At 49.9% G+C, this 16501-nt stretch overlaps 1 protein-coding gene across 2 annotated transcripts; it reads left to right on the forward strand.

The window, feature by feature from the left end:
• The first annotated feature begins 104 nt into the window (after positions 1-104).
• Positions 105-6635, forward strand: CHCHD4 (coiled-coil-helix-coiled-coil-helix domain containing 4). Of its 2 annotated transcripts, none has more exons than XM_065933989.1 (3): positions 105-303; positions 4836-4934; positions 5607-6635. In XM_065933989.1, the coding sequence occupies exons 1-3, from the start codon at positions 282-284 to the stop codon at positions 5906-5908; spliced, it is 423 nt and encodes a 140-aa protein (XP_065790061.1). In that variant the 5' UTR covers positions 105-281; the 3' UTR covers positions 5909-6635. The 2 variants fall into 2 exon arrangements, with proteins under 2 accessions (XP_065790061.1, XP_065790062.1); XM_065933990.1 differs by lacking the exon at positions 105-303 and adding an exon at positions 312-1116.
• The last annotated feature ends 9866 nt before the right edge of the window (positions 6636-16501 follow it).

A 16501-nucleotide genomic window follows, 5' to 3' on the forward strand; every position in this document is an offset into this window, starting at 1 on the left:
GTTGCAACCCACCGACACCTCACTGACGAGCCCGCGCACTGCAAGCCATTCTGGGAAATGTAGTTCCTACTGTCTGGGGCGTGGCCGCGAGGCGCGCAGCCTGCCGGGAAATGTAGTTACCGGCTGAGAGCGCCGAACTGGAAGCGCCGAGGCAGGCGCGCGGCGGGCAGGCCTGGGGGGCGGGTCCGCGCGGGCCTCCGAGCCGCCCGCCCCGCCGCGGAGAGGTCACGGCGTGAGGCCGCCGCCGCGATCGCCGCGAGGTCGGAGTGCCGGGCTGCATCATGGCCTACTGCCGGCAGGAAGGTAGGAGGGCGGGCTGTGTGAAGACGGCGTCCGAGGGCCTGCAAGGGACACGCGGTCCGTGCAGCACCCCCCACTGAGGGCGCGGTGCACAAGTTCTTGGGAGGAGGGTGCGGGTTGGCGGCGGGGTCGCCAGCCCCACTTTTCGGATGAGAAAACCGAGGCCCGCGGAGGAACAAGGCTTTCCCGGGTCGCCGAAAGACTCGAACCCGGAACTCGGAGAGAACAGCACGTGGGGGGACTCGTAACCTAGGCCCGGGGGTTAAGGCGGCGCGAGTGCGCTGCCTGAGGCTGGTAACGGGAAATGTGCTGATTACTAGTTATGTTGCTACGCCGCTCGCCACACACCACGTGTTCCCGTTTGCACCGCCTCTAACTGTCCCGGAAGGTCGCCCCTCGGTGGGCGCGGTGCTGACGGTGGGAGAGCCGCCGGCGGGCACGGATCAGGCCCTGCTCTTAACCCAAGAGTAAACCAAGACGCAGAGGTGACTTGGCTGAGCCACGCGGCCGGCTACTTGCCGAGCTGAGGTTGGAGACTCGCGGTCTGAGTCCAGAGCTTCCCCGTCTGGTGCCCAGTGGACTCCAGGGAGCCCTCCGCTGGGAAGACATCCCGCAGAAAAAAAACAAAAGTTGGTCCCCGCCTGCGGTCTCTCACCTAGGAAGTCTCCAGGCCGCGGTCCGAGGGCCTCCCCGCGCAACCACGAACTGTCCCTGAGCCGACACCCAAACCCTCCAGGCCCAGTTGTCCAGTCTTGTAAAGAGAAGTTAGTCTTCATTCATTCCGCAGATATTCATGAAGTACCTTCTCCATGCCAGGTGAGGGGGAGGGTGGATATCTGGGACTATGAAGTTCCAGAGAGAAGTGGAACTCCCTGGAAACTCTCTAGTGAATACTCCAGCTCACTCAGTCATCTCAGGAAATCCTGAGCCGAGTGGAGGTGACCTGCCCAAGGTCATGCTTCAGTTAGGAGAAGCCTGTCAGGCTTCAGCTCACAGCTCGATTTAAAATGCCAAGCCTTTTACCAGTGGCCTCCCCTGGTGCCTCAGATGCCAATGCAGGAGACTGGAGTTAATCCCTGGGTGGGGAAGATCCCCTGGAGGAGGAAGGTGAGAGTCGCTCAGTCCCGTCCCACTCTGTGGGACCCCATGGACTATACAGTCCATGGAATTCTAATAAATGGCGACCCACTCCAGTATTCTTGGCTGGAAAATCCCATGGACAGAGCAACATTCCATGGGGTTGCAAAGAGTTGGACACGACTGAGCGACCAAACAACAGTTTCTCAGTACCCCATTCTGCTTCTGGAACCCTCCTTCCCTGGGTCGCAAAGCCATAATACTCAGTGATGTCTCTGAGAAGTAGTTTCCATTGATTGATATTGAATTCTGCCATGAGCAGAAGTCCTCTGTCCTCACCAGTTTGTTAGACTAGGTCTCTTGTTTTTGATTTCATCTTTCTGAGTCTAATTTACTCCTTTATGTAGCAAATGTTTTTTTTTTTAGCCTTCTGGGTATAATGAGGCTATAATCCTCATTCTTGTGGGTTTCTAGGAGTCGCATGTTATCTGGGAAGCAGAGGTAAGTGTTCAGACCTGTATCTTTTCCTGGATCAAAGATCTCTTTCTTTCTTTGGGGATAAGAATTAGAAGCACTCACTTTAGGCCTTGCCTAGTTTTTACCTGTCCATGCCACTGTCCCTGTTTTCTATGCATGGATTCTTTATGCTTCCCATGGGACTTGGAGAACCGACCCCAGTGCCTTCCTGATGAAGGCTTATGGGATCGAGGCCTGGCCTGGCTCCTGCTGGTCTCTACGCGCCTGTCTCTGTGCTGCCAGGCTGCCCTCTGGCTGTTCCCTGTGTCTGGTGCATCCCTCCCCCAGCTCTTCTCACGGCTACTTCCTCATCCTTTAAGATTCCGTGCAGATGCCACCTCAGTGAGGTCTTCCCTGGGCTTTGTGTCTTCCACAGCCTAAACTCTCTGAAATCACCTGGTGTATTTTTGTTCTCTTTCGGCTTGTCTGCGTTGCAGCAGGCTGAGAGCATTAGATGGGCCACATCCCCTGCAGTTTACCCAGTGAACTGGTACACATGGCTGCCCTTTTCTGAGGGAATCACTTGCCCATGCACTTGACTTCAGGGGTCCGCCCCCCAGCGTTGGGGTCAAAGGCCATAGCTGGTATTCAAGGTGTTAGGCAGCATGGACTCAGGCTGGCTGCCTGGCCCAGGGCCACATTGCTCCCGTCTTTGTTCCTTCTTTTCTAATGCTGGTCCTGCTCTTTCCTGTCCTGTCAGCAGACAGACTGAGCACCTGTGATGTGCTAGCCCCCATGACATGGCAGAGGCAGTTGGCAGAGGTGGGTAGTCTGCCCTGTGGCACGGTGGAGGCAGTGGAGGGGGCAGGTTGGATGTGCCAAGAGATGATGTGTTCTAGGGGAAATGAGACCACCCAAGCAAGGTTTTATTTTTTCCTGTAACCTACTTCATGGTGATAGCTATCTATCCTCCATACTCTGCTGGGTCTGGGGTCTTCATGTCTGAATTCAGAGTTCATTTCCCCATTCACTTTTCCAGCAAATACTGATTACTCACTCTCTCGGGCACTGTACTAGGCTCTGGGGTACTGCAGTGAATGGAACAGACACATCCTTGCCCATGAGGAGCTGACATTTCAGTCGGGGAGATGGGTGGTAAACAGACATGTAACTGTGGGTAAGAAAAGGCGGGTTAAGGGCAATGGGGAGAGATGAAGGAAGATGCCATCTGAGCAGGAGGGCTGAAGTCAGGGAGACGTGGCTATGAGAGATCTGAATACACTCCTGGATGACAGAACGGCCTGGCGGCTCCCCGAGGTAGGCGTGTGCTCAGTGTCTTTGCGTAGAAGCAAGGAGATGCTGAATGGAGGGAGTCCTGCAGGTGAGGGATGTGGGTCTTTGTGGACAGACTTGAAGGCAGAGCTCGCCGGGCGGAAGAGGTAGGGGGGAGAGGAGGACGGGAGTCGGTGTGGCCGCAGAGCACGGCTGCAGACCCGGGGCCTCGGCGTGCCTCGCCGCTCCGTCCTTCCTCCAGTCCTCAGCCACCCCGAGCTCCTGCTTTCAGGGCCCTGGGGCCTCCGACTGCCAGTCCCGCCAGGCTCTGGGGCCTGCCCCTTTGGGGGACTCCACGGGCAACTTTCTTCAGTCTTTCAGGCAAGAGCACTACTCTACCCGCTTTCCCACTTCCAGTCCTCACCGACATCTCCAGCCCTGTTCTCTCTTCCCAGAGATGTCTGTCATTTGATGCCGCTGAAAAAGTTACTGTGTTTTGAGCGGAATTTCAGGTGCACCTAGAAACTCACTTCACTTCCTTGTTTTCTGGAGTCTCTTGACTCTTGCCCAAACCAGGGAGGGAGATGGGCTGAGCTGGGAGGTGCCTGAGGTCACATGGCTGTTGTGCCTGAGCCCCGGTTTGAAGCCCAGCCCCGAGCCTCTGGGATGCTGACGGCACCGGGAGCCGGACCCTCCCAAGCCGGCCTTACCTCTCCTGCGCGGGGCCACGCTTTGCTCTTCCCGCACCTGGTGTCGAGCCCTGACTGTTACCGGGTCTGTTCAACCAGCATGAGGACCATCGGGCACCAGGGCTGGGGGTACAAAGACAAGTCACTGTCCAGGCTTGGACCCCTTGGCTCTGGGCCGAAGACCAGCCTCCGCACTGGGCTGGGCCCAGCTGAGACCTTGGTAAACAAAACTGTCAGGGCTGAGCTGAGCAGTCAGTCGTGTCAGCTTATGTCTTCTGCTTAGCACAGCGCTTCTGTGGGCTGCTTTCGAGTGTTCCGAACTCTGGTCGGAATCACTGAGGTCTTTAGGTTCTTCAGCGTGTCCTGGCTGCCTGGCCCCAACCCTTCCCCGGGCCATGTGGGACGAGCCGCCCTCTCTGAGGTCAAGTATGGGGTGCTGGAGCAGACACCCTGGGTGTTCTGGAGCGGGCCGTGGCCCTGTGTGCGGAGTGGCAGCTGTCATCGCTGTCACCACTTGGGGGACAGTGAGGGGAGGGTGTCCCGCCCCCGCACTGTCCTCACCCGCATACCTCTCTGAGCTTCATACAGCCATCCTGGTGCTCTTCCCAAGCCTCTGCCGGAGGAGCCTGGCGGGCGGGGTGTCATCTGAGGGCGCCTGCTGGCAGGTCCCTCAGGGCCTGGACAAGGTGCTCACAGGCCACGGGACGGAACAAAGGTGTGGGGCCATGGGAGTTCTGAGCAGGGCAAGACCGGCCTGTCAGACGTCAGCAGGCTTCGGGACTGAGGGCAGCTGCATCTGAGGGGTGGGGCGTCTCGTCTCCCTCCTCCCCATTCCAGCCACAGGCACATGGTGCACTGGTGGCCGCTAGACTGTCCCCCAGGTCGGCATCGAGGGGAGGGGGTCCCCAGGGGGAGCGCATCAAGGTTTCAGGTGGGACAGGCTTCACACGAGGCTTCCGTGGCTGCTTGGGTTCAGGCTGAGTCACAGCTCCTGGTGCAGCTTCTGGTGCAATGTGGCTCTCTCTGTTCTCCAAACTCTAGGGAAGGATCGAATCATATTTGTGACCAAAGAAGACCACGAGACTCCAAGCAACGCAGAGCTGGTGGCCGACGACCCCAATGATCCGTACGAGGAGCATGGTGAGCGCGGGGCCGGGGTCGCGGGGCAGCAGTCCAATGTTCTGGCCATGGCTGGGTGTCCACCTTGGCCACCTGCTCCCAGGACACGAGAGTGTCTCCCTTGGGTGGGAGGGGCCGTGCGCTGACCTGGCCATCAGGCCAAACCTAGGAGTTGCTTCTGAGCTCTGAACAGTTCTCCACTTTGACAAAGTGGAGCCTCAGTGCTCTGACACGCCCCGCCCCTTGCACACCGTCCAGCCTCGCTGTTTCCAGTCCTCAGGCTGTGCTGAGCTGAGAGCAGCCGAGGAGCAGGACGGGCTTGAAGGGAGGGCATGGGGGTCCCGACCATCCGTGTGGAAGGAGGAGACCAGGACTCACCCTTCAAGCCTTTGGACTAAACGGTTTCCCCCGTGTAGTCCTGAGCACAAGCATGGCTATAGCCCCGGGAGGCGACTTCGCACACCCGGCAGAGCTGCACTGGAGAAAGCCGCCCACGGTGACTTCTGTCCGACTGAGCCGAGAACGCTCGGTGGGTTTGTGCTGGGAGTTTAAACCCCATCCCGAGGGAGAAGCAGGGCCACCGGCCAGCGCCGGCCAGGCAGCAGTTTGTCTTACCATTATGCCTGTGAGGCTGGGCTTGGGTTTGCTTTTTTTGAAACCTGTCTCACTTCCTTGCCCATCTTCCTGTCCCAGGACTGATCCTGCCAAACGGAGACATCAACTGGAACTGCCCATGCCTTGGGGGGATGGCCAGTGGCCCGTGCGGGGAACAGTTCAAGGCAGCCTTTTCCTGCTTCCACTACAGCAAGGAGGATGTCAAGGGGTCGGACTGTGTGGACCAGTTCCGGGCCATGCAGGAGTGCATGCAGAAGTACCCAGACCTCTACCCCCAGGAAGAGGAGGAGGAGGAGGAGGAGGAGAAGCCAGCAGACCCCTTACAGGAAGCAGCTGCCTCCGAGGCCAGTGCAACCAAAGAGGAGGCGGCGTCGAGCTAATGATGGCTGGGGCACTGGGCTCCAGCCGCCTTCAGAGCCCAGACGAACGTCTCCAAGAAAGTGTCTTTTCCCTCTGTTCTGTGCACTGTAATGTACAAAATAAGTTATTGTGCTGATTGGGGTCTTGGCCCTTTGCCGTATATACACTGAAAAACGGGGTTGTGTGTATGTGTGTCTCACACAAACCTGTTGGTGAATATCGCTGCCACTTTTGAGTCCTCAGATTGTCGTGAATTTTGCCACTTGGAAATAACGTGCTGAATCATCTCAGCAACCAGAAATCACTATCTGGGAGTGACTCTTGTGAGTGAGCTGATTTGTTTTGATTCTTCGTGTTCCTTTTAGTAGATTTTATACCCAGTTGGAAAGTGAAATAAAAACAGAACGTTTTCCCTTACAAATGCTGGAGTGGGGCCATTCCTTGTAGCAGAGGTGAGACGATCAGCCCTCGAGTATTTGAGGAGGCAGTATGCTTCGTTTCTGGTTCCTTCTGGTTTCCAGTTTTGCCTTGAGCTCCAGGTTTTCTGCGGTTAGAAAGCAGAGCTTTGGACTCTGAGTGAATCCCTTTGTAAGTGAAAAGCTCTGCTCTGGGACCGCGTTCACACTGGTTCTGTCTCAGCTTGTTCGGATGCAGTGCTCCTGAGAGGTGGGGACCTAATCATTACCAGAGTGCGAGGCAAGAGAGGAAACTGTGTCAATTAAAAGAAAAACATGGTTTTTACCTGATTGCGAGTGTGGCTTCTGTTTTTACTAATTAAAAATATTTCTGATACAAGGAAATAGGAATTGTGAAAAACTCAACTGAAATTCTCTGAAGACACCGGTAGATCATTCTGAGTCAAGTTTTCCGTGTTGCATTCAAACAAAGCTCAGATGATTTTGTCTGTGAGTAGATGCTCTCACATGGGCACTGCTGTCAACGTTTCTGTTGCATTTGTCAGAAGTGAGTCACAGCCCACAGTGCCCAAGGGACATGGAGACACAGCATAGGAGGCTGCCTCTGACACCAGAGAGTAAGCCTGCAGGCCCAGCTCAGGGCGAGGGCGAGGGCGTAGGGGCACGAAGCTGGAGTGGCCAGGCCTGGAAGCCGTGACACCTGGAGAAGCCCTGGGACTTCTTTGAACCGCAGGCAGACCCTTGCACGTTTAAGACATACTTTTTCTGGAAACATTTTGACCAAGACGTCACTGATCTGTGACCATGTCTTGGATCCCATGCATTCCGTGCATTCAGGGAACCTCTACGGTCCATGTCCTAGGGACACGGGAAGGTGACCCATCTTGTTCCCAACTGCATGAAGATAGAGTCCAGCCAGGGGTCAGCATTTACTTAAAAGCAGAAAAGTAAGGAGAAAGGCAGATCCCACGGACTAGGACAAAATGGCCAAGTAGAAGGACCTGAGCTCACCTTCTCTCATGAAAACACCAAAATCACAAATAACTGCTGAACAACCTTCGACAAAAAAGGATAGTCTATGTTCAAAGAAAATGAAGCCACTACAAGATGGTAGGGAGGGGTGCATTCACAATGTAATCAACTATCACACCCACTAAATAGGTGACGTACAAACTGGAAAAGAATATATCGCAGAGGTTCTCCCACAGGAGTTAAGAGTTCCAACAGCCTGGGGGTCTGGCATTGGGAGGAGGAGCCACAAGAACAATTTGACTTTGAAAGCCAGTAGGGCTTGATCACAGAGAAGGCAATGGCAACCCACTCCAGTACTCTTGCCTGGAAAATCCCGTGGACAGAGGAACCTGGTGGGTTGCAGTCCATGGGGTTGCAAAGAGTCGGACACGACTGAGCGACTTCACTTTCACTTTTCACTTTCATGCATTGGAGAGGGAAATGGCAACCCACTCCAGTGTTCTTACCTGGAGAATCCCAGGGACGGCGGAGCCTGGTGGGCTGCCGTCTCAGGGGTCGCACAGAGTCGGACACGACTGACGCGACTTAGCAGCAGCAGCAGTAGCAGGGCTTGATCACAGGAACTCCACAGGACTGGAAGTAACAAATGCCACTCTTAGAGGGCACACACAAGTCTCAGGCACACTGGGACCTGGGGGAAAAAGCACTTCATAGGAGCCTGGGCCAGACCTCCCTGCTAGCCCCCAGGGTCTTCTAGGAGGTGGGAGGTGCTGAGGCTCACTGCAGGGGCAAGGACACTAGGGACAGAGGCACTGGGGAGTGCTCACTGGCGTGAGCTGCCCTGGAGATTACTGTTTAGGCAGAGACCTAACCCCACCCATCAGCCCTTAGGCTCAAGTGCTGGGCTGACTCGGGCCAAACAACCAACAGTGGGATCACAGCCCCAGCCGTCAGCAGACAGACTGCTTAAAGTCTTCCTGAGCCCTCACCACCTCTAAACAATCCTTGACATGACCTTGTCCACGGGGGGTCAAGAGCCAGCTCTACCCACCGGTGGGCAAGCACCAGTCCCTCCCACCAGGAAGCCTGCACACGCCTCTCTGACTAGCCTCGCCCACCAGAGGGCAGACACCTGCAGCAAGAGGAGCTACTGTCTTGCAGGCTGCAGAGTGGAGACCACAAATAAGACGGCAGAGGAATATGTGTCAGATGGTAAAACAAGATAAAACCCCAGAAGAAAGACTAAATAAAGTGCAGATAGACAATCTACCTGAAAGAGGATTCAGAGTAATGATAGTAAAGATGATCTAAGATCTCACAAAAAGAATGGAAGCACAGACTAAGAAGATACACGAAATGTTTAACAATGAGCTAGAAGATTTAAAGAACAAACAACTGAACAGTAACTCCGATGAAAAATACAGTAGAAGGAATCAATAGAATAAATGAGGCAGCAGAATGGATAAGTGAGCTGGAAGACAATAGTGGAAATCACTGCTATGGAACAGAATAAAAGAAAAAAAGTGCAATGACAATTTAAGAGCCCTCTGGGACAACATTAAATGTACCAGTGTTCACATTATAAGGGTCCCAGGAGGAGAAGAGAGAGGGAAAGAACCTGAGAAAATACTCAAAACAGATAATAGCTAGAAACTTCCCTAACTGGGATAGGAAATAGTCACCCAAGTCTAGGAAGTACAGATAATCCCAAGCAGGATAAACCCAAGGAGGAACACTCTAAGACACATAGTAATCAATTGCTATTAATAAAAATTAATGACAAACAGAAAAATATTAAAAGCAACAAAGGAAAAAGAACATACAAGAGAATACCTATAAGGTTAACAACTGGTTTTTCAGCAGAAACTCAGGCTAGAAGGGAGTTTACTTGCTCAGTTGTGTCCAATTCTTTGCGACTCCATGGACTTTAGCCGTCAGGCTCCTCTGTCCCTGGGATTTCCCAGACAAGAATACTGGAGTGGGTTGCCATTTCCTTCTCCAGGGGATCTTCCTGGCCCAGGGATCAAAACCCCATCTTCTGCATTAGCAGGCAGATTCTTTCCTGCTGCTGCTGCTGCTGCTAAGTCACTTCAGTGATATTCGACTCTGTGCGACCCCACAGACGGCAGCCCACCAGGCTCCGCCGTCCCTGGGATTCTCCAGGCAAGAACACTGGAGTGGGTTGCCATTTCCTTCTCCAATGCATGAAAGTGAAAAGTGAAAGTGAAACCGCTCAATCATGTCTAACTCTTCGAAACCCCATGGACTGCACCCTACCAGGCTCCTCCGTCCATGGGGTTTTCCAGGCAAGAGTACTGGAGTGGGGTGCCATTGCCTTCTCCTCTTTCCCGCTGAGCCACAGGGAAACCCAATAGAAGGGAGTGGCATGATATATTTAAAGTGATGAAAAGGGAAAACCTACAACCAAGAATCCTCTGCCCAACAAGGCTCCTGTTCAGTATTTGATAGAGAAATCAAAGGTTGATACAGAAAAGCAAAAGCTAAGAGAACTCAACACCAAACCAGCTTTACAACAAATGGCTTCTGGAGGATGGCAGCTCAAGATCAGCCAACTTGGACGTGCCGGTTGCCCAGTGTTTTGGGTCAGTTTTATTTTGTGACATAGGCTAGTGCACCGGCCAGGCTTCTTAGCAGGACACTGAATTTTAAGTCCTCAGAAAGTTATGTGACTGCACACATTTTAACTTAGTAATATTTTAGTAACCCGTGGTGTCTCAAATGATTAGAAACTATAGACCTCATGTAAAATAAAAGGTTCCTCACTCACCTGGAAGAACCAAAGAGAAGTCATGTATGCCTGGATGGTCTCACCGATAACTTTCAGGGTCCGCTGGGCCTGAAGAGCTTTTGGATGACACCTGACCATGGGCTAAGCAGACAGACTTCCTCCTATGTTCACATGAACGAGAAAGGGGACACTCAGTTCATCCAAACAGGGCAGGGAGAAAACAGAGTCGGGGCACTATGAGCAGGTACCTTAATCATTCTACATTCCTACATGTCTGAAACTTTGCATAGAAAAAGTTAAAAAACCATACACTAAGTGACACCATTTAACCATGCTGGTGGAGGTTCAGGGCCACATTGCTCTGTCCCACACAGTGGCTGCCTGAGCTCAGCTATAATTAACACTCCAAGCTTCAAATCAAGGCTGATGGGAAAAGTTGTTTAAAGATACTGATGGAGTTAACATCCCTTTAGTCCCCATTCCTGTCCTCTGCATCTTCAGATATAATATAGGCTCTCTTTCCAGTATACATTTTTCTGATATTTTTAGATTTTTTTTTTTTTAATGTGCCGGGTCTTCATTGCTGGACACGGTCTCTCTCTAGCTGCAGCAAGCGGGGGCTGCTCTTTGCTGCGGTGCGAGGGCTTCTGATCGTGGAGGCTTCTCTCGTTGTGGAGCACAGGCCCCAGGCACACAGGCTTCAGCAGGCGCAGCACGTGGGCTCAGTGGTTTGCAGGGCGTGGGCTCTGGAGAGCAGGCTCAGCAGTTGTGGCCCACGGGCTTAGCTGCTCCGTGGTATGTGGGATCTTCCCAGACCAGGTATCGACTGGCAAGCAGCTCTGAACCACTGGACCACCCGCTTTTTAAAAAGCTGTGGAAAAATAAACATAACAGAGTTTGTCATTGTAACCTTTTTCAAGTCGGTGGCATTAAGTCCACTCACACTGTGGAGCCGGCGTCACCATTCATCTCCAGGACTGTTTCATCTTCCCACGCTGAAACCCTGTCCCCATCAAACACCAGCTCCTCTCCCTGCCCCCCCACTGTCTGTGACTGGCTCTGACTCCTCCAGGGACCTCACGTGAGGGGGTCACATAACATTTGTCTTCCTGTGACTGGCTTATCTCACTTGGCACAACGTCCTCCAAGTTCACCCGTGCTGTCTCACGGACACTTCGGTTGTTCCCACCTTTCAGCTTCTGTCAACAGTGCTGCTGCGAACATGGCTACACACCTCCCAGTCTATTTTTAACACATCTGTCACCAATACTAAATTTTTTAAAATCTGACACTCACACGATAGACACAATCAATGTCTTATAGCCAACTTTTATCATTCACATTATTTCTAAAGTCTGTGTACTGCTAGGTCATTTTGAGTAAATATGGCATTCTTAGGGTCTTCCCTGGTGGCTCAGGTGGTAAGGAATCCGCCTGCAGTGCAGGAGACCTGGGTTCAATCCCTTGGTGGGGACGATCCCCTGGGGAAGGATATGGCAACCTGCTCCAGTATTCTTGCCTGGGAAGTCCCATGGACAGAGGAGCCTGGTGGGCTACAGTCCATGGGGTCATAAAGAGTCGGACACGACTGAGTGACTAACACTTTGACTTTTGATGGCATTCTTACAACATAAACTAAGTATGTATTATTTTAGTATATTTATTTAAAATAAAATTTTAATAATTTTACTATACCTTTTAAATTTTATGCATTTATTCTCTTGATGGCTCAGTCGTGTCTGACTCTTTGCAACCCCATGATCCACAGCACGCCAGGCCTCCCTGTCCATCACCAACTCCCAGAGTTTACTCAAACTCATGTCCATTGAGTCAGTGATGCCATCCAACCATCTCATCCTCTGTTGTCCCCATTTCCTCCTGCCCTCTATCTTTCCCAGTATCAGGGTCTTTTCCAGTGAGTCAGCTCTTCATATCAGGTGGCCAAAGTTTTGGAGTTTCAGCTTCAACATCAGTTCTTCCAATGAACACCCAGGACTGATGTCCTTTAGGATGGACTGGTTGGATCTCGTTGCAGTCCAAGGGACTCTCAAGAGTCCTCTCCAACACCACAGTTCAAATGCATCAATTCTTCTGCGCTCAGCTTTCTTTAGTCCAACTCTCACATCCATACATGACTACTGGAAAAACCATAGCCTTGACTAGATGGACCTTTGTTGGCAAAGTAATGTCTCTGCTTTTTAATATGCTGTCTAGGTTGGTCATAACTTTCCTTCCAAGGAGTAAGCATCTTTTAATTTCATGGCTCCAATCACCATCTGCAGTGATTTTGGAGCTCCCCAAAATAGTCACTCAGTTTCCACTGTTTCCCCATCTATTTGCCATGAAGTGATGGGACCTGATGCCATGGTCTTAGTTTTCTGCATGTTGAGCTTTAAGCCAACTTTTTCACTCTCCTCTTTCACTTTCATCAAGAGGCTCTTTAGTTCTTCTTCACTTTCTGACAGTGGTAACTAAAAGCAAAAAGTGAAATTGCAGATAAGGGGGAGTCACTATAATAGTGTCATCATAATGGAGACTCTTCCCTTCTTGGTTCTAAAGATCTGACCATATAAATTGGCAGAGCGACTTTATAGGGAAATTCAGAAAATCAAGTAAAATGGGAATGTGTGCACTCTAAAACTGAGTGTTTCTGTCTCTGGAGAGGTATCTGTGCATAGGGAGACTGTACAAGGGTGTCCCCACCAGCATGAACTGAACTGAACTACTGTCAGTGTCAGTCCAAAAGTATTAAAAAATTCCAGAAATAAAAAACTCATTCATAAGTTTTACACTGTACACAGTTCTGAATAGCATGATGAAATTTTGCACCATCCTGTTCCCTCCTGCCCAGGACGTGAATCATTCCTTTGTCCAGCACATCCATGCTGGTTACCTAGCAGTCTCTGTTATCAGATGCATGGTATCACAATGTTTGTGTTCAAGCAACCCTTATTTTACTTAACAATGTCCCCAAAGTGCAAGAGTAGTGATACTCTGGCAAATTGGATACTCTCTTACTATGTCTAATTTATAAATTTAACATCTTCATAGTTACGTTTGTATAGGAAAAAGCATAGTTATTGGTAGGGGACAGTACCATTCATGGTTGGAGGCATCCACTGGGGGTCTTGGCATATATCTTTCCCCACCCACTTAACAGTGGGACTAAGTCATTTTCTTCTCCTTCAAAACCACTTAATGGAAAACATGCTTCATTTACCTGATTTATATACCCCAAATTTGAATCTGTGATAATTCAATGACTGGATTAAAATTCTACTTAACTAATATCTTGGGAAGAAAGTTCTCAGTGAGAACATCATCACTTAAAATTTGGGAGGAAGGAGCAGTGAAAAATCCTTTAGAAGATAAATGATTATTGAGCAAGAGATAAAGTAGGCTTGTCTAAACTATGGTAAATTTTCTTATTTATTACAGAAAATTCAGTGAGACTACAACAAAGAAATTTCTTATTTCTAGAGACTTTAATAAATTTAATGTAATGAAATCTTTTAAAATAGTGTCTAGAGTTAAATTCAATATCCTCCCCTCCATTATTACAAGTTAGTAAGGAATAACTCTAAGGTTAACAGATCAGCTAAGAGAAGACACTATGTGTATGTATGCTCAGTCGCCCATCGTGTCTAACTCTTTGTAACCCCATGGCCTGTAGCCCACGAGGCTCCTCTGTCCATGGGGCTTTACAGGCAAGAATACTGGAGTGGGGTGCAATTTCCTTCTCCAGGGAATCTTCCCAACCCAGGGATTGAACCTGAGTCTCCTGCATCTCCTGCATTGGCAGGAGGATTTTTTACCACTAGCATCACCTGGGAAGCCCCAGATATCAAAGAAAAATTTCCCCAAGGACATATAAAATGTAGTTAGATAAATGGACCCCTGTGCTTATCTATGATAATATCCCTATGCTGAACCATGAAAAACACCGTGTTTTATTTTACCCACAAATTTAAACTTAATCTACCATTCCAGCATCTCCTTACATCCTGAAATGTTTTAAAAAGTGTAATATGTGCCTGGCCTAAATTTAAAAAAATATCTATGTGGTAGTGAAAAGCCTTCCCTGGTCGCTCAATCAGTAAAGAATCTGCCTTCGGTGCTGGAGACCCAGGTTTGATTCCTGGGTCAGGAAGATCCCCTGGGGAAGGAAATGGCAACCCACTCCAGTATTCTTGCCTGGAAAATCTCATGGACAGAAGAGCCTGGGGGGCTGCAGTCCAAGGGGTTGCAAAGATTTGGACACAACTTAGCAACTAAACCAGCGAAAAGGAAAATGAAATCATTCTATATTGAAAATACATTCTATACAGAAAATCAGATTACATTAATAGCATTTTTAGTATTCAGGTTGCTCTCTGAACTTGTGAATTACCAAAACAGGACATGAAAAGTTTTAAGTCATAGAAATGAATGTAAGCCTAGGAATTCCTGGCTTTTTGAAATGGTTTTACTTACGTGAGCCTTTATTCAAGAAGAGTCACTCATCTGAGACAAGCTTCACTAAATACTAATGCTATCAAGCGTCAAAGACATTCTGTGGTGCACCTGAGAGATAAACACCGACGTCCAGGTTCCGATTCAGGGAAGTCAGAATTTAGGGTGCCTCCTCAGCTTCCTCTTCCACTTAGACTTTCCAAACCTGAACAATCAAGAGACACTCAGCTGGGTCTCTGTGCAGAGGCCGCTGGGTGTGCTTACATGGAAAGATGGCTTTAGCCCATCTCTCCACAGGCCAGGAATCTTGCTGTCGCATCAGAAGTCTGACAGTACCTGTCACGTCACAGGGAAAGAGGGGGTCCCCAGAGTAAAGGACTTCCTTCATCCTCAGAAATGATAAGAAGCAACATGCGGATGAAGACTTCTTTGTGTATAGTTCTGTTTCCAAGGCCATATGAATCTGGGTTTTTCATCAGGGGCCAATCAGGGAATATTCTCCAGTAAGTTATTTTAGACCCTCTGTCGTCGCAAGGTGCGTGGACAGCTGCAAAGAGAGTGGCCAGCTCTGGCTGCTGCCACCCAGCAGAGCAATCCCAGCCCCAGACTCCAGGTGGATTCCTTGCGTAAAGCACGGCCTCCATGAAGCATTATTGCTGAAAGGGTTTAACTTGATCCAATTAAGGCTTTAGCTAGAGCTTTAATTGTATCTTCTTCTAGAAGATAGAGGAGGTTGATTATAGTAATTAGCTGATATATTTTCATTATTAGAGAAAAACCATTACGGAAACTACATCAGCCAATTTTGTTCTTTGAAAGAAATTCACCAGCTCCTGGAGACTCCAAATTAGCCCAGAGGGGGTGTGACAACACTGGATGCCAGTCACCCGAGACTCTCCCTACCAGCACAGTCACAGCACAAGACAGTGTCTTTACTTCCCTGCTGGCTCAGCTGGTAAAGATCCGCCTGCAGTGCAGCAGACCTGGGTTCAATCCCAGGTTGGGAAGATTTCCTGGAGAAAGGAAAGGCTACCCAGTCCAGTATTCTGGCCTGAATAATTCCATGGACTGTATAGTCCATGGGGTCGCAATGAGTCAGACATGACTGAGCAACTTTCACTTACCTGTTAACACTGGCAAAAAAAATGTAAGGGAAGCTAATGGCTAGCCCAGTTTCCCAGGTGATACAGTGGTAAAGAACCCTCCTGCCAATGCGATTCCTTGGTCAGGAAGATCCCCTGGAAGAAGAAATGGCAACCCACTTCAGTATTCTTGCCTGGGAAATCCCAGGGACAGAGGAGTCTGGTGAGCTACAGTCCATGGGGCCGCAAAGAGGCAGATACTATTTACTGACTAAAACTAGAGTGTAAACTGTAAAAATGGATTTGGTTGACCTGATGATTAGAAAGGGCCAGCAAGACCTCAAAGGGAAACTAAAAGGAAGGCGGAGTTTGTGCAGGTAACTGAGGCTCTATACAGTCACCTGTGTTCACTGGGCAAGAGCTGGTCCTCAAGTTGTGTGTGGCCAAGCCAGAATTCTCCTAAATCTGCTATATTTAATATATGTTATTTTTTTATTGAGATATAATTGACATAACATCAGGTTGGGCTTCCCCGGTGGCTCAGTGGTAAAGAATCTGCCTGCAGTGAGGGAGCCCCAGGAGACCCAGGTTTGATCCCTGGGTCAGAAAGATCCCCTGGAGGAGGGCATGGCAACCCTCTCCAGTACTGCTGCCTGAAGAATCCCATGGAAAGAGGAGCCTGTCGGGCTACAGTCCATGGGGTCACAGAGAGCTGGACACGACTGACTGACTGAGCATGCATACATGCAACATTATGTTAGTTTCAGGTATACAACATAATGATTTGATATATGAATATACTGTGAAACGATCACCACAGTAAGTTTAGTTAACACCCATACCCATAATTCTTACATATTTTTTTCTTGCAATTTTAAGTTTTAAGATCTACTCTCAGCAACTTTCATCAAATACGTAATACAGTATTATTAACTATAGTCA

This window comes from Muntiacus reevesi, chromosome 4, assembly GCF_963930625.1.
Source record: "Muntiacus reevesi chromosome 4, mMunRee1.1, whole genome shotgun sequence".
Lineage (NCBI taxonomy): Eukaryota > Metazoa > Chordata > Mammalia > Artiodactyla > Cervidae > Muntiacus > Muntiacus reevesi.

Bases quoted from the DNA above. Each gene is read 5' to 3' on its own strand.
- CHCHD4 (XM_065933989.1), top strand. From the start codon at position 282: ATGGCCTACTGCCGGCAGGAAG. The intron at 304-4,835 runs GTAGGAGGGCGG...TCCAAACTCTAG, and splicing joins GGCCTACTGCCGGCAGGAAG to GGAAGGATCGAATCATATTT. The intron at 4,935-5,606 runs GTGAGCGCGGGG...TTCCTGTCCCAG, and splicing joins TGATCCGTACGAGGAGCATG to GACTGATCCTGCCAAACGGA.